Here is an 18250-nt window from a genome sequence, read left to right as displayed (position 1 = left end):
GGCCCGGAGCAGCCTCACTGAATGAGCCGACGGCGTTCCAGCCCCACCGCCGAGCGCTGCAGGGGCTGTCGGCAGCTGGGCTAAGGAACGGGCAGGTTTGGGACTTGATCAGTTTTTGGTTTCCACCGTAACCCACACATTTTTGAAGCTTTTCAGCGGAGCCGTCCCTATCAGCAGGCACAGGGAGATGAGTTTTGACAGCTCGTCGCTCCCCCAGGCTCCCGAGCTGAGGCGATGGCAGAGACCCGTGTCACTGCTGCCTGAGAACACGCTCACGGGGGAGAGACGGGAACAGACAGAAAACCGCTTTTTAATTGTCAAACAAGATAAAACTCGTGGCCACATATCTCTGGTGGTGCAGAAACACCTTTGTAACCTGCAGACCAGGGTTCCTACCATAACCCTACACAAAGATCTTACAAAACGTATTTCCATCTGCAAAGGCAAACCCTTCACATGTTGTCATTGCAAAGAATTTCTGGGAGGAAAATACATTCAGGGTCAAAGCTGGATCTCTTCCCACATGGGTCACACCACTGCTGGCAGAGAACAGAAAGCTCAGGGTGGTTTCTGCCGGGAAGGAAGCGACGCGGAACCACGCTCGTTGTAAACTCTGCCTTTCTCAAAGAGCCAAACCTGTTGCCTTGGTCCTTTGAACTCGGGCAGATCTGTGGAGTGTCATTTTGCTAGAAACGGGATCTAATTCACATCCTAACTTAATGTCACATGTAAATAAAATAACATAGCATGGAAGAACGAGAAGCCAGTTTTCCCCATGTAGACCCCACTGCTCCACCACTCCACCATCGCCGAGAGAACTGGACGTTCCCAAGAGCCAGGGCATGGCCGCACACACAACACACACAATGGAAACACCGCCGGCATGTGGCAGCCATGCCAGCTGCCATGCACACAGAGTGTTCCCCCCTCTCCGTTGTGCTGAAGCAAATATCAGCAAGAGCAGTAAATATCAGTCAACATTACCGACACCACCACGCCTTCTCCGCTTCGCAGGCAGCTCTCTGAAGGGCTGAGCCCAGATCCGACTGCAGCATCCGCGCCCAGGACGTGCTGCTGGGAACCCAGGGCTGGCTTTGCAACGGCAAAATGGCCAAACCAGCCGGGGACGGGGGGCTCGAAGGGACCCCGCCATGGATCCCCAGCCCCAGCAGCCTGCAGCTCACAGCTCCCAGCTCAGCCGGGGCCATCGACAAACCTCACGTGCCCCCAGCTTCCCTCGCAGGGGGGCAACTCATCCGCCGGAGATTATTGCTCCTGGACGGCCCTGGCCTTGGCTGACCATGAGGAAAGCGCGTTAACATACACACGGCATTGCCCCGGCTTAATTTTTTCAGCCCTGCCAGCAGGAGCGTGAACGCTTCGTGAACCCGTGCCGATGCCCCCTCATCCCATTCCCTCATCTGCTGAAGGCGTAAAGCAGCATCTCCGGTCCCCTAACACCAGCAAGTTGATTTGAAGCAATCCCGAGCCCTTTATCTCTGCGTGGCTTCACGTATTTGTCACCCGGAGAGCCTGGCAGCAGACAGAGAGCCACCAGAGCGGGATGCCCGCTTCCCTTCAGCCGACGGCACAACAGCCCATCGTCACCGCGGCAGCCGTGCCGCCAGAACCACGGCGCTCAGCACCAGAACGCCCGAGCGCGGCAAAGTCCCCTGCAGGGTGACACCGGCAGCGGTGGCTTTTGCTGCTGTGGATGTTTCAGTTCAGAACCTGAATTTCTCCCCTCCTGTGCTACCGAAAGGATCCATCGCTGACAATATTTTAAAATAAAGGCTTTAAGGGCAGGGTGTGCATGGGATGGGTCCAGAGCTGGGGAAATGACGGTGTTATAACCTGAAATAACGCCGCAGTGGAGGAAAACTTTAAATTATTTCTCCCACGCCAGATACGATCTCTGCTTCAGCAAATACAAAATGCCTATTAATTTTTTTTAATGACCATTAATTTTTTCCATCATTCAGACTGTAATCCCTTAAACAAGGGGGAGCCTGGGGTCTCCAGCAATCGTATTCGGAGAACTGACAACGAAAGCAGAGCACGAGTCACAGCCTACAGCCTGGGGAGGATGCAGGCAGAGAGAAGGGGAAGGGAGGCAGAATGCACTGAAATAGGAGGGAGGATTTCCATTTTTGTATCATCGACCCAGCACGGCTGCAGGTAAAGAGAAGCAGGGGTAGGTGCAGACACACCCACTGATTTTTGGAAATGTAAGCAAAGCAAATCCATAATTGCCTGACAGAGCACGCGTACGGTGCTGAGGCAGGGGATTCTGTAAAATTCCCCACTCTGAGACTACATTGAAATTTTTGTTTTTCGTATCTCATAAAGCCGTAAGGAAACACCGCAATAACTCAGCTTCCATCCAACAGAACACAAGGCTGGCTGGAACTCGTTTGATTAAAAAATGCTCTCCTCTAGGTTTTAAAGTTTCAGTGGCAGAAATTCCACCACCAGTTTTGATTTTGGCAATCTGTTCTAATAGTTATTTACTTACATTCACTATTAAAAACATTATTCTGAATTTGTCTAGCTTCAGCTTCTGGTCTGTGTCTTTTGCTCAGCCTGCCTGCTGAAGCTCCCTGGGACTATATTTAATTTCTCCAGGATAGATATTTTTAGAAATACCAAATCATTCCTTAACCTCTCTCTGTTACATTACTTGAGTCTTTGAATGTACAGTACACACCTTCCCGTCTCTATTTCCAGTCCTTTGACCATGTTCATTGACCTTCTCAAGCCCTTTAGACTTCCAACGCCTTCTGTCCGGGGAAGTGGTGGGGTCACCATCCCTGGAGGGGTCAAGAGACGTGTGGATGTGGTGCTTGGGGACATGGGTTAGTGGGTTGGGTGGGGTTGGGTTGACGGTTGGGCTTGACGATCCCTGAGGTCTTTTCCAACCTTCATGATCCTATGATGCTACGAGGGTCCTGCCAGCACCTCTGTCTGCTGCTGGCACTCTCAGATCCCGTTAGCATCCTCGGTTACACAACCCCCTGGAAACACACATTCAGCCAACGGCACTCCATGAGCTCCAAACACTCTTTGGGGTCATTCTGCCCTGCACACTGTCCTTTTAACCCCTGATATTTTTCTCATTTGCCTGTCGAGCCCATCAGTAGGGATGTTATATGCTTTCCTCCTGCTCATGGAAACAACTGTTCAGAGCACAGAAGCCAGGCTCCCTCCTGGCGGGACTCTGCCTGAAAACACCCCGCTCAGCAGCCGCCTTTTCGCAGCTATATTGAGGACAAAAAGCTAAACAATTTTTTTTCCCCAATCTGCTGTATCTGTGCGTATTGATCGTTGTTTTCTAAATTATTCAACGCTCATAGTAAATGCATTACGCCAACAAGATCACCTTACTAATCAAAATTAATCGAATCAAAGACACAAACCGCGTCTGACCACAGCAAACTGCCCAAAGCCCCTGTTTGATCGGCACGAGTCACCTTTTTATTTACTGATCTACTGCTCAATTGTTTTATCCACCATCAAAGTCATGTTGTAAACACAACATGTCAGGGATTGCCCGCTTTGACTTCACTCCCCCCCCTCCACCTTGAAAGAAGAAATGAGATCAGAGGAATCATCACCCAGCGCTCTGGGAACTTTCCAACGCCCTGAGACATAGCAACAACCAGCAGCAAGCGTCCAAATTCTGGAATTCTTTTGAAAAGCAGCTTGGACTGAAAGCCCAGAAGGTGCAACCCAACATCCCTTCGGATTATCTCTGGGAGGGAAGCATCTCACCATCAGCACGTTGCACAACTGCTGCCCCCGCGCCAAACCACATCCTGAAAATTGTTCTCTAATAACTTCAAAACCATTAGTTTACATTCCTTGCTACCAGTTTTTGTCTTCTCTCCCTCCCTCGATGAGCACAGCTGGGTTGGCTTCCCCTCCAAGCCTTGTTATCCCGGGCACGCTTGGCCAAGTATTCTTAAACGGTTCCTCGTTATTAATATTTTTATTTACTCAGCTGCAGTTGATTCCAGCTTTATGAAAGTCTCTTATAGAGCATTTGTTAGATGCTGACGTGCACCTCATTTCCATGAAAGAAATGTAATCAAGTCATGATCGCTGACACCTAAATAATGACTCACCGTGGCCCTGAGCAATTCCTCTGTATAAGCTGAGCTCTACTGAAGGATCTCCGCTGGCTAGGTCCCTTTTCACACTTAAAACCGTGGTGGTTTGGGGGTTTTTTTTGTGTGTGTGTGTTTGTTTTTCTTTTGGTGAGGCTTTTTTTTATAATGTATTTTTTAAAATTCCAGTGGTATCACTTACATAGAACACCCCAAAGGCCTTACATCACTTATATAAAAACCCCAGCAGGTCTTTTTTGTCCTACGTTCATCTGATTTTCATGTGATGCAGTGTTTGATATAAATCACCTACTTACATTATTTTTACACCAGACCATTATCTGTCGTTCCCGCAGTCGTCCTTGCAGAATCACGCAGTATTTCCCAACACTTCGGCTTCTCAGGGCACACTTTTTTTTTTTTTTAAAGCTGGCAGCACAGAGGGGATGACTCCGCGCTGCCTGGCTGCTGCCGAGGGTGGCTGGGCAGCGGTCCCAGCCCCTGCAGAAGGTGTCGAGCCGTCCCCCACCCGCGTGTCCCCAGGGCCACGTGCTCCTGCCAGGGTCCCCAGCCTGCCCCCAGCACCCTCCTGCCCACCTCCCAGCCCACTGGGCTGAGGAACGAGGTGATGCTGCACCCGTGAGCTGAGGGGGGTCTGTGACCGATGGGAAGCAGAAGCCAGGCTGGGGGGCACCTTCCATGGGTCACGCAGCAGAAACACAACCCCCACAGCAAGGCACCCGCTTGTGCCTTTCCCCTTCCTTGCCCAGCTGGGGACTGAAACTTGTTGGATCCATTAAATTAACAAGTCCCAGCCAAAGCAAGAGGTAATTCATGAAACTTGGTTATCCGTCAGAAGACAGACTCTGGTGTGTAGACGTGGGCTCAGCCTCTGCAGCCTCCTGCTCGCAGGCACCACGACAGCGTCGCCGGGATGAGTTCATACGCTGTGCCCTTGCAATCACACATTCCTTTATTTTTTCCAGAGGAACTACATCGTAAACTACCAATTTTCTCTTGCCAACATTATTGCGTTTCGACACGGAAGCAGCACAGAGAAAAATCTAAAAAGAAAAATGTGAACGGCTTCATGATCTGGTAAGACTGCAAACACCAAATTGTTTTCTACGAGGCTGAGCAGCACCCTTACAACAGAAAACCCAGATTTAAATCTGAGGCAAGCTCCACAACACAACCCAGCCCAGGCACAGAGCTCATTCTGTGGACAATGAGCAACCTTGTCCTCAGGGGTCTGACAAGCCGTTCATTTAGGAGAACACAGACATCAGCTCGGAATTGAACAGGAGCAAAACAGACCTTTTTTTGTTTTGGGTCGTTTTTTTTTTTTTTTTAGAAATGTGTGCAATTTTGCAAAGAAAAACCAAACCAACCATATTCCATTAAATCAGATCAACTCCCCTCACTGCACAAGACTAAAGCAAGCTATTGCAAAAGTCGGTAAATACTCAGTAACGCAAGAACTGGAACAAACAACCACGCAGCGAAGCAGAAGTTGGCAAAGCACCGCCCCATGCTCAGCGGTCAGGGGTTATCAGACACCCACACGGCAGTACTTCGGCTCTCCGTTCAGGAATTGGGACAAACAGCTCAAGAAGAACCTGATACCAATGAGAATGTCAAAACCAGAAGAGCACCAACTCCACTTACCATCAGAGCTACAAATACTCAATGCTGGTACAAACGCGTCATCCACTTTACGTAAATCCCATCCCTTTGTCCTCTCTATGGCACGCGCTTAAACTTAGATATATGAAGAGACTGAGACTTGCTCAAGACTCTGTAGGATGCGAAAACTGATCTATTTGGCGGCATAGTTTAGGATACGTCTACAGTAACATCATTTTTATGGTTTTCTTTTTTTTTGTCCCAGGTTTTACTTTTGATTGGAAAACTGGCAAATTGGGGAAGCAGGCTGATTTCAAGTCTGTTCAAACCAACGCCAGTACAACAACATTTCATCAAAATCGTTCCATCCGGTAAATGGAAAGGGTAACGATAATGCCACTGAGCAGAGAAACCCAGCAAAACCCGCCGGGAGACAAATAATGTAAAGGCAACGCTTCCAGGCAGCAGCAAACCCCACTACTGCTAACATTAGGCAATATTAACTGGCAAGTAAAGGTGTTTAGCATTGTTTTGCTTGTATTATTTTAATCTACAATAGAAAATAGAGTCTGACCCAGTATGCTGATGTGCACAAGGTCAGACTGATAAATACTCCAAAATGCCCAGAGATGCCGGGAGAACGCGCAGTCAGGCTCCAGTCTAACCACACACAAACATATTCTGTAACCCGTGTCTTGATAACAAGATATTTTTAACAAAACAGCATGTTTCAAATAATTTTTCAGAGAAACACAACATTTACAGCATTGCAACTCCAGAATTCAAACCTAAGGGCTCGTTGTGCTCGCCCATTGCAAAGGCTGGTGCAGCTGCCAACACCTGGCTGTGTGCCACTGATTGGGGGTAAACAGAATAAAACAGGTACTCACACGATGTGTGCAAGGTCGAGGGGCTTTTCTGGCTGCTCAGGAAAGACAGGACGAGGTGGTTCTCTACTCGGTACGCAACCAAGCGATTTACTGATTGCATGGCTCAGCTTCTTTGCAGGTGATTTCTGTTTGGGAAAAGAACGACAAATGTGAGATGAGTACTCTGAAGAGAGGGTAGTACGTGCAATCGGGTAACAGGGGAGTGTAAAAAAATGCGCAGTACTGGAATATTCAGAAATATCCATTTACATTATGCCATACCAGAGAAATCACCCAGGTGAACAAGTTTTGTTGAGGGTTTTTTTTTTTTTTTTTGGTGCTACAATATTGAAAACCAAAAGCAGTTTAACAAAAGTAAGATCAGGAAATAAACCAATTGCCTGGTGTTCCTAACGGGGATTCAATCAAGGGGCCATCACACCCAGCTCAGGGATGATTTATCAGACGCGCTCCCATGGGTTTCCGAACGCAGGCATTGTGCTTTGAGGGGAGGGCAGGGGGACAAGGACCTGGAGCAGGTACATAACCTGCACACAGACTCCTCGGCTGCCGGCACTGCTTTCGTTTCCATCGATAGTGATCAGTGCTGTGCCCCCTCCCTCTCTCCTTTCCAAAGGCAATTGCTTTTGAAAGACAACTTCCAAATGTTTTTATTCATTATGGGCAAAGCCAAGGTGAAGCAGAGTGTTCAGACAGATGTAGGTTGGATGAGGCTTTGGGCAACCTGGGCTGGTGGGGGGGGTCCCTGCCCATGGCAGGGGGTGGCACTGGGTGGGCTTTAAGGTCCCTTCCCACCCACACCACTCCAGGATTCGATACGAAAGACCAGTTTGTTTTCTTTCCCAAATGCACGGGCCGTGGTAACTAACCTCGCAGGAGCAACTGTCTGGGATCATTTAGGGAAGAGCGCACGGCTGGTGACGAGTGCTGCCAAACACCCAGGAACGGACGGCTGGCCTGAGTCACACGCTTCAAACGCGGTCTAAGCCCAGCGCTGACTCACAGAATTAAGTCTTTAAGTGTTATTATACCCACTGAACTCATGCCAGCGATGTGGGAGGCCAGATAACGCTTTTATGAGAGCTCAGAAGAACCTGCCCGCTCTGTTTTTCTGACCTAACTCACTAACAGTCCGTGGATGTGTAACCTAGAGGCTAATTACTCCTACTTCATTTTTTCACTACTCCTGTAAGACATTCCAAAGCAGAATTAGGACCAATTCTCACGGCACATTCAAATTAAAATTCAGATTAACACTGATTTAAATACCAGGCAAGGTTACCCAGGACAAGAGTTACACACAGTTACAGTTAACATAAATTAGTAACGAGCAATTATTAACAATTACTACTATTTACTGACAATGAAATAAACAATTAGTGATTAGTAAACCAGTGGGAATCTTCACCCTGGACCTCTTGGGTTCAGCAACATAACCCAGGCAATAAAGGCTGTGCGGCGTGGAGACGAGGAAGCCGTTCCCTCTGGGAATTTACTGTTTGCGGTACATTGGGATGCGCTTTAAGTACAAAGGAAAATACTGACATCAGTTGGAAAAGAAGGGAAAAAGACAATGTCCTTTTGACTGAGCAAGGAAAGATGAGCGGGACGCCTGTGAGAACACACCGGGACCACTGGCTCTTAACGGAAGGTTTATTATCCTCCCTCAATTACCTTACAGCTCAAAGTCAGGGCTAACAGAACTCTAAAAACCATGAATGGAGGCTGCCTCTGAATTCCTGATGAATGTAGTCTTGGGGAAAAAAAAAAAAAAAAAAGAATTACTCATGGCCATGTTCTTCCCTGGAGTACACGGCAGAGAAGACGCAAGATGACACGCCTCCATCAGCACCTAACGCCGCTTTACAGCCCGTACCCTGGCCTGGGCACCATGTTAAAACCATCCTGTTCCACTAATTAAACCAACTATTCAATATATTGCAGCCTAATTCCTTCCAGATTCTGGAATTTTTCTTCCTCAGCCCACAGACCCAGCCCACGGAGCAGCAGGACGCGCCATGGCCATGGAGAGCCACCACCCAACGCCCTCCCGGTGCCGGCTGAACGGGCGGGGATCCTCCCAACCCAGCACCCTTGGCTGTGCAAAGAGCCACGGCAAAAACCTGCTGGTGGGTGTAAGATCCTCATCTCCTCTGCCCAAGAAGGGCTCGGTAGGAAGGATGGCAAGATAATGAACTGCTTCGGGCGCGTCTCCCATAGGGAGCTCTGTTCCACCGCACGTGCAGAAGCACTCCAGCTTCCTGAGTCACCAAACAGCAACTGCTCAAAAGACTGACTGGTGGCAAGCTAATGGGTTTCCTCCTTCTTTTTTTTTTTTTTTTTTTTTTTTTTAATGTGTTGAGAAAACCTGGTAGATCGCCATCAGCGGATGGTCCTTGAGAACAGTGCTGAAGTGCACGGCCCTGTTGCTCTGAAAGGTTCTACAGACCATCAGCCTTTAATTGTTCTGAAATCCTACGAAAACCACAATCCAATCTTCATATTAATTCCTACCACATCCACAATAAAATTTAAATGATACACACAAGCATCATGATATTAAAAGTAAAATTCTAGTTTTCCTGAATTAATTCCGCAGGTTGAGAATTTCCACGTCTGTTTCTCTCTCAATTTGCTCCCCACCACGGCTCCTTTCAGAGTATTTCCCACTTCACTCTCTCCACCCTTCGGTTCCTGCACAGCCTGTCCATTCCCAGCATGCCTTTGCCGTGACCTCCTCTCTGCAGTATTTTGAAGCCGTTTTAAAGGGTTTTTTATTTCCATGGTGGTAACAAACACCACACCCCATTGTGCTACCCCACCGTTTACTTTGTCAAACCAACGCAGCCCTGCCTCGAAGGCTGCACGATCGAGCCACTGCTGCAGCTTCACTGTCTGAAGATTACAGGGGAAAGATAATTTCCATGGATCCCAACTTTGTGCCAATGCTGCGAAAGGAGCGCAGCAGGAGGAACGAGCCCGCTGCTCCACGGGCACGCGCACCTCTCCTGGGGATCCCGTCTCCCCGAGAAACAGCTGGCTTTCCTTTCAGCCAGCTGAGTTCTACTTCAGAGACTCCCAACAAAAACCACCTCTCTCTCATCGTCATGGATCTTGACCTCCCCCCCCCACCCCGTTTGATGTCATCTGTAAGCACCTTTGCAAAGACAGGATACTCTCCCCTTCAAAAAAGCAGAAAAAAAAACCCAAATGGAAAGCTCCAGAGTAACATCATCTCTCACCCACCGCCACCAGTGCAGACGCACAAATAACACAGTCCCTTCCCCAGCGCCCGGTACCGCCAGCCCCCTGCCCGTCACCAGCACCGCTGTATTTTTACCACCTTCTTCCTCCCCAGCCCTTCTTCTTGTTCCCTCTCGATTTCAATCTGTACTTTTAAACAGCTGGGGACAAACTGTGTTTGATGAAGTCTTTGTAACTCCCGTCACAACTGGACTTCGATAAATTTCAACTCTTTATTTTATTCTGAAATAAAGAATTTCAGACTTTGAAAAATGTTTCACACATCCTAGAATTCAGTTCATGGACTTGTTTCTCTTCAGATCTCGATGGGAACACAGGCCGCTGTGCCTTTATTCTCAGAGGCTTGCGACCCCTCGACATTCCTCCTGCTGCAGAGGCGACCAGCCGGCAGCTCCCCGCTCTGCCCAGCCCAGCAGGCTCTCCGGGGACGGCGAGCAGGCTTTCAGTCCATCTTGTTCTGCTTCCTAAACGGGCACGGTGCGCGACGCAGCAGGATTTGCGCGGCGGTGGCAGATCAGCCTGATGGCAGGTGTGGCTGATGGTCCAAAAAGAGGCAGGCACCTCCATTGAACACGCGCTCTTTACCCCGACACAGCGTTTCAGCAGCCGTCCTGCACCCAGGAAATCATGTTTTTCATTTTTCTCCAAAATGTTAAGTCATACAGCAACCTTCTTTCCCCTGTTACCGACCACCCCACTGCCACCCCACTGATGAGAGGTGTTTCCTGCATTATTCCCAAAGGCTCATGAGAGGCAGGTACTGGTTTGGCTCGGGAGTGCGGTGCAGTTCTGAATGCAGGAGCTTCCTCTTGCAGAGCTCCAGCTTTCCAGCACAACAAACCTTTTTAAATTTTACAGCCCTTCTGAGATTCCTTCTTCAGAAAAAAATCTCTCAGCCTTTTACATACCCAGACCTATCGGCGGAGGACTCTTACCTTTTTGCAAGTCTATCAAGAAGTAATAAAAACAAACAGTTTCTGTTTCTTTCTCATCACGCACAGAATAATTAAATTTCTGAGAAATGTTTGCCCCCATAAGTGTTTAAGGAATCAATGAAGCTCCTTTGCAGTTACCGTGGATCCCGGTGGATCTCCTTCCTTTTGGGCATTTACATTTTGGGATTTCCCAAAAAGCACCCCTGAAGCTCAGAGGCAGCTACCGAATTCTGCACGAACTATCTGGAACTGTTTCTCCACTTTCTAGATGACACACTTTAATAAATTTTTCAGCTGCACAGGACACGGAGGTCTGGCCAGATCAGGGCAATGCTACAAAAGCCTTTTTTCTGCAGGGCCGGCACTGGCTGGGACGCACACTGCTGCAGCTCCTGCGGCGCTAAGCTGCATTCCTCAGCGCTGCCATCGCAGCTCAGCACCAGCAGCAAACACAGCGTTCACGACCCAAAGCAGTGTCTGCCTACCAGCCAGCACATCTGGCTTCTCCAGGCTCCAGAGAAAGCTCAAAAAAAAAAAAGAAAAAAAAAAAAGTAAAATAAATGCTTCTGAGAGGCTGGAATGTTTGCTCTCTTTTGTAACAGAGAAAGCTGAAGGAGCCCCTGCCCTGCACTGTCGCTCTCAGGTGGTTTGATATATCGCCTGTATATCGTTAAAACCCCTTTCCTATTAACCCTTGAATCGCTCTCCCTGTGGCCCTCACCCCCAGAATCAAATGCAAACCAGACTTGGGGGGTCTGGTTATTCCAGTGAATGTATCACCAATGCATCAGCCAAGGACTGTCCTGGATCCTGGATTTTCATTTAATAAACAAGCAGGTTCCTACCCCACTTAGCTATAAATAAAGCATGAACAAAATAAAACCTACATAGTGATGCCTGCGTAAGTGTGCAACTATTCTATAAATAATAAATAAAATAAATAAATTCTATAAAGTCATTTTAAGTACAAGGAACAACAGTTCAACTGATTTTCCCCAGGGACCCAGGAGGCAGATGCCAGCACAGCGCTGCCCTGCGCGGGCTCCGGCTCTGCCCGCCAGCGAGACGTGGCCGCTGCTGGCAGCTGGAAGCGCTGCTCTGCGCCCGTTCTCCCACAGCAGGGCTTCGGCTTGCTGTCCTGAGAGATGAGGAAACACTGCAAAGGCACCTCCCACCAAAGCACGGCAAGTGCTGGTTCTGCACGTTCTTCACCGAGCGCAGGCAAACCCGCGTTGCGCCGGCAGCCGGACCAGCGCTGCCCTGGGAGTCGCCTGGATCCGTCCAAACGCACGCGGCTGGGGTATGGGCATCAAATGCACACGCACTGAGCGCTTCCTGCTGGGAAAACTGGTGTGTCTTTGACAGATAACACTGAAAACCTGTGTTATATGGTGCAAAAGAGGTGAGAAATTAGCAGTGAAATGCAGCTGTGATGTTGCTCCGTGTATCTGAAAACCTATTGCATCTATACGGTGTAGTGGCAGCTCCTTCTCCCCTCAGAAGGGTTTACAGCCCCCGCCTCTGCCCACCTGCCTTCCTACCTGTTAAAATAAAAACATACTTCCATCATGGAATTAAAAAACTGGAAACTACAAACTACATCACCAAATATTGTCTTTCTACCTTCTAGTTACCTATATGGTGTCTACTGACAAAACCACATCCACCTCTACCCAAAGGCTCTAGTCAGCAAGCGTTGCAATGGGCTCAGAAATTTGTACGCAATAAAAATTGAATTTGGAATTTGGTTGTCAAGAACACTTGTTTGAAAATTAAGGTTTTAAAGTTATCTGGTTCTCTCTCTTCCATTCCCCCAGCATCTGCCCCATTTTACTGCTGTCACTTGTAATATCACAACGGTAAAGCACACAGGGTGCAAACAGGCAGGAAGGCAGCACATCCACCCTCCTTCTATACCCAAAATGGGTAAAAAAAGAAATAATTTTCAAAGCCCAGTGCACAGAGAACTTTCCCTCTCCTCCCAGGAGAGGAATTGTGCCGAGCAGCCAAGCGGAGGAAGCAGAAAGAAGACGACGTGGGAAGGGAAGCGGGTGTAACGCCCGTGGGGAAGCTGAAGCACGGCGCCGGCCCCCAGCCCAGCGCAGAGGGGTGGCGGGTCACCCCGATGTCCAGGCCACCACCCGTCCCTGGAACGCGCCGAGGTGGAGCCGGAGGGTTTTCCACCCATCTGCAGCCAGGAGCCCATGGGTTGGCAGGAGCCCGCGGCGTGCCGGGGATGCAGAGCACACTCGTTAATGCTGCGTTCCCCTTCGCCTTCTTTCTGGGGACTGGATAAAAACATGTTCGAAAATTCTTAATAACTTTAAGGCAGACTAAACGGGAAACGAAATGAAGCAGGAATATAAGAGATGTCATTTTGAGAGCAGAATCCTATTAGCAGTGACTTACAGTATTGCCAGCCTTTAACTGGGCAGATAAGAGGGTCTGTCTTTTCTTCCAGATTTGATTAGTACCCGGCGTAATGACTTCCCAAAGGAAGCCACAGATATTATCGCTATAGAAACAACGAAACGTTTGTCTGGCTTGATGATCCACGCTGCAAAGGCACCGTGTTCCGGGGGGTTATAAATAACAAACATTCCATTATTTATAGCAGGAAGAGCGCTCCAGCCCAACTGCAGTCCATAATAAGCCATCAAAACTTCCACCCTGGGGGATAAGCCTTTAGGGGATCTTGGCTCTTTCAACATTTTACCTGAAATTTATAGATGACAGAGACTGTTTAAGTTTAGCAGCCTAGAGAAAAAAAATAAACAAACAGAACGAACAATGACTAATCTATACGCTTTCAAAACGAATAATTTTCGGTTCTGCTGTGTGTACATAACTAAATTAATTACTGTTTAAAGCCATTTAATAAAAACAAAATTGAAATAGCCCAGAAGGGAAAATTTGCAAAGTCTTTGAAGTTGTTTGGTTTTTCCCCTCAGAAACAGGCCCCAGCAAGCAGTGTGCTCATGCAGCAAAACCTCTCTTTCAGAAAAAGGTTTCTACCTGAACTAACACACACGCATATATATATAAATCACTATAGCATTATATCTTTTTTTTTTATCACAATACTGTGTGATTTATAGTATTAAAAAATTATCAAAGGCACTTCAGAACTTCAGGAGAAAGAACCTTATGAAAATACTTATTACCGAAGCTTACTCTGGGTCTTAGGGCTCCAAAACTCTGAAAATACACCAGACAAGCCTGAACTAGACCTGGCTGGACTGCAAACTCAGGAAAAATAAAATTCATTTTTTCGTTGTATTGGAGTACCAGCTAATCCGCAGAAGTGGACAGCGGGACCCGTTGCCCTGCACCAGCAGCACCAGTCGCCCAGCTGATGAAGGCAGAAGGGTCCCTCTGAAGACCAACGTGAAGATGACACTTGAGGTTCCCCGGCCTCACCAGCTGACGGATTTCCTCAGCTGTCCTTTACTCAGCAGTAATACAGTCCAAATCCCAAACCAAGCTATGTTTTTCAAAAGTAAGACTAATTTTAAATTTTCATAAAATTAACACTCAAGACTTGCAAAAGTTAAAAAATAAAATAAATAAAAATAAAATAAAAAATACATAAGAGACCTCTCTCTTAAGAGATCCCTCTTCCATGCTCAGCTTATAGGAGCCAGCCCAGCCTGTAGCAGTATTTTATATCTAGATGAATTTTTTTAGTCCATTTAAAACACTTGGTTGGTTAAAAACCCAGCAAGCGTTTAAAAAGGCTCAGAAACAGGCTTCTAGAGCTAGAGCCAGAAATACTACTTTAGACTACAGGAGCATAAATGCTCCTTAGGATTGCCTTAGTGTTTACTGAAGTCCCTCTAATTTCTCCACTTTTCTCCTGATTTCCATCTTTTGTCTTTGCTTCACCTTTAGCCAACCTTTAGCCTCTTGATTCCATCTTTCCTTGATCTGCATTCTGACTATGCTGAACAAGAAATGTAAATATCTCCTCCCCTCCTCACGCCTTTCATTCGCCTGGCTCCTGTCCGGGCAGAGCTCCACAGCTGCGCTGCACCATCCTCCTACACACACACCTTCTCAAAGCGGTCCTTCCACTTCACCTGCTGCTCCAGTTTCTTACTTGCCTGAGTTACATCTTGTTTTGGTTCAAGGCACCAAATTTGCTGCTGCTAAAATTCCTTCTATGGACTTCTGGGCCAATGGTTTCTATCTACCAGCGTTTTCATTAGAGAAGACATTAAACTCTCGTCTCTTTCAAGGTTCCCAACCATCATTATTCTCTTTCATTCATTCTTTCCTTTTGTTCTGTAAAACCTGTTTCCCAGTATCTTCTGCTGTTTCCAGTAATCTTCTACCTCCAGTTCTGTGCCCTGTTTAGTGTTGCTTCTGTATGTGCAATTCCCTCTTCTTCTCCGTGAAGAGTCCGGAAGGGAACGGTCCCAGAGCCACCACCTGCTCCTGACGGCAGATAACGGGAATTCCTCATCTCCCCAGCAGGGTGTCGACAGGCACGGCTCCTCACCTGCGCCAACTCCCAGACCTCACCCTAGGAGCCGCTGGGTCCACGCTCGAGCCAGGGATGTTCCGGCAGTCCTGCAGCTCGGATCATGCAGCGACCGGCACCGTTTCCTTCACCCCAAGAGCGATAGTCCGAATATCCTCCATGCACATAACTTCCCACTCCTCCATCCACATTGTGCCTTAAAATCAAGGTATTCGCTATGGCTCAAATGCCTCAAAAGTCTCAACTGAAACCAGGCGGGACGACAGACTCACAATCCCAGTGCCAGGACCGGGCACAGACCATCCACCCGGCTCGCTGCAAACACAGGTAGAGACTTCAGAAGGACATCTCCACGTTAGAGCTGGAGTTACTCTCTAGAGACGTCTTTGTATGAAAAAATCCAGACTGGATTTATACACTTCAGGAGATGATAGTTTAAACAAGGGACAATATTTATCACCAGATTGTCCTGTCTTCACCTTCTAACTACCGAATGGCATTGAGTCTCCCTTTTCTAAATTAAACAGTAACACTGTAATGACTCTTCCTCGTGAAGATAATTACTAATTATAACCCAATCATCATCTGAATTTCTCTCTGAATAAGTAAAAGGTTGGGCTTAATCTTTTTGCCATAAAATAGGCTTTTACATCTAAAGTTCTCTATTATTTCTTGAGATGTGATTATCACATAGTCCTCTAACAAAACTATGCGAGAAATAACATTCAGTCAAGATTTTTTAGTTAAGAGCTTTCAATGTATATATTTACAATTCTCAGGACAATGACAATATCAAATACTATCTTTAAAGATGCCACTAGGATAAAGTTCCTTTCCAAGCTCAGCTTTCATGCTGACTCATTTACCCTTCTGGGGAGGAAAGGTATTGCAACCTTTAAGCCCTTCTAAGCTAGAAGAGAGGAAAATATAAGAAAACCAGGACTGATGGGAAGAGGGGAAGAAAACACGTGTTAAGGCTTTAAACAGCACCAGACACAATCACAACCATCAACAAATCAACATCACTCGTAACAAAACCAGAACAGTTTACCTAGTTATACACTTCTGCTATTTAAAAACCTTTACAAGTCCTACTGTGCAGTTCTACGAGAAAAGTTTTAACTTTCAGAAGAAATTAGCACAGCACGGTTGTTTCAGCACGAGAAGCAAAGGCGAGTTACCCAGGAGGAGTGCTCCTTCATCTGATGCTGGTTGCTGTGAGTGCCGCTGGCATGGCCACGCCAGAAGCAGTTCTGGCAGAGCTGGTAGTTGTGGCACTGCTGGCATCGGTACCGGAACCCCATCATGCTCTCGCACCGGCAATACGAACACTCCACAGGATGGAAGACTTGGTGGAGACGGGGAAAAAGGGGGGGGGGGGGGGAAAGAATAAAATTAATAAGCAAACTTTAGGAAAACCTCAACCATCAAACTCCATTGGAGCTTCCAAACCACCGCCCTCAGGTTCTGAACCAACTTGTTATTCTGGGCAGGTCGTGGATTTTGAGGGCAGAGCAGGCGATTTCGGTAAGATTAACCATAAATTTAAGTTGATGATAACACTCCAGTTCCATCTGACAAGTTCAATATTTCTCCCTCTAATTTCTCCCTCCCCAGACACTCTCAGACCCAGAAATCTCCATGAAAGTCCAACACTGAGAACACATTCGAGGGAGAAGGGAAAGCAGAAAGGCCAGATTCAACAGCTCGTTTCTGCCCAGGGAGCTCTGCCCCAGAGTCAGCTGAGAGCTCTTCCCAGAAGAGGCAAATTCCGAGCACCATGACGGGCTTCTGCCCAGAGTCACCTCTCACCGAGGAACTTCCCTCATCTTCCCAACTGTGAGCTGCCTCCTGTACCTCTTAAACTGAAGAAATCCCCAATGTACCTCTAGATCTTAACACCTCAAGAGCTGGAAAATTAAAGGAGGTATGACATGCAGAGTCACCATCAGAAGCAAGCTTAAAAAAAAAAAGTCCTTCCCTGTTCTTCTACCAATGAATAATCACAGACTTGCTCCATTTAAGAGAGAAGTCTTCAGGACAAACAAAAAGGAAAGTGAGAAAGAGGTGAAGGAGATATCTTACTGTGGGAAATGCATCGTAAATGGGAAGGCACGGGAAAGAGGATGGAAAGATGAAGGTGAATTACAGGAGCAAACAGTTGCCATGGGTCTAGAGCACAAGCAACTCCAGACGGGTATAAACAACTGTGCCGGGGAGAAAGCACGGGGAAACTGAGCGGCTCCCTGGCAGCAGCTGAAATTCCTACACACGTCTATTATCAACGACTGAAAGGTGTAAGAGAAGGGATTGGAAAGAGGCTGAAGTATTGATCTAGGATAAAAATTACAACTGGAGCGTTGACCTGGTCAGAACAGAATGGAGAACGAAGCCACGACACTGAGGTGGATGATGCATCACTGCAGCACACGGGATACAGCCAAGGACTGACGGTGGCAGGCTACCCCAATATCCAAACACCCAGTGGGAGCGGGCTGCAGAGGAACGGATTGGAAAGAGGCTGAAGTATTGATCTAGGATAAAAATTACAACTGGAGCGTTGACCTGGTCAGAACAGAATGGAGAACGAAGCCACGACACTGAGGTGGATGATGCATCACTGCAGCACACGGGATACAGCCAAGGACTGACGGTGGCAGGCTACCCCAATATCCAAACACCCAGTGGGAGCGGGCTGCAGAGGAACTGGGGACATTTTTTTAATAGAAAAGGTAGTTAGGGAAAGCAATGAAAAGACAGGCTTCTAGATTTGTACCAAACAGCAGAAAAGAGCTGGTTGAAAAAGAAGATGGCAAGTGACCTTAACATGTCAACAGAAAAATTTTGTGAATTTTAGGAAGCAGAGGAGAGAGAACACGACTTCAATGCAGCGCTTTCATTAAACTCATGAGAATCAGCAGGTAAGCTGCAGGAGGAAACAATTCA

General features: G+C 47.5%; 1 protein-coding gene across 1 annotated transcript in view; it reads right to left on the bottom strand.

The window, feature by feature from the left end:
• Positions 1 to 6618: 6618 nt before the first annotated feature.
• The window catches only part of LOC104465820 (dystrobrevin beta), a 46491-nt gene continuing 34859 nt past the window's right edge, over positions 6619 to 18250 (bottom strand). The window contains exons 7-8 of the mRNA XM_010079021.1: positions 16486 to 16652; positions 6619 to 6747 (exon numbers count right to left, since the gene is read on the bottom strand). Coding sequence (XP_010077323.1) covers positions 6619 to 6747; positions 16486 to 16652 — 296 coding nt within the window. The remainder of the gene's footprint in view (positions 6748 to 16485; positions 16653 to 18250) is intronic.

The sequence above is a fragment of the Pterocles gutturalis genome, unplaced genomic scaffold, assembly GCF_000699245.1.
Source record: "Pterocles gutturalis isolate BGI_N339 unplaced genomic scaffold, ASM69924v1 scaffold5601, whole genome shotgun sequence".
In the NCBI taxonomy this organism is placed as follows: domain Eukaryota; kingdom Metazoa; phylum Chordata; class Aves; order Pterocliformes; family Pteroclidae; genus Pterocles; species Pterocles gutturalis.
This window is presented reverse-complemented; position numbering and strand designations above follow the sequence as displayed.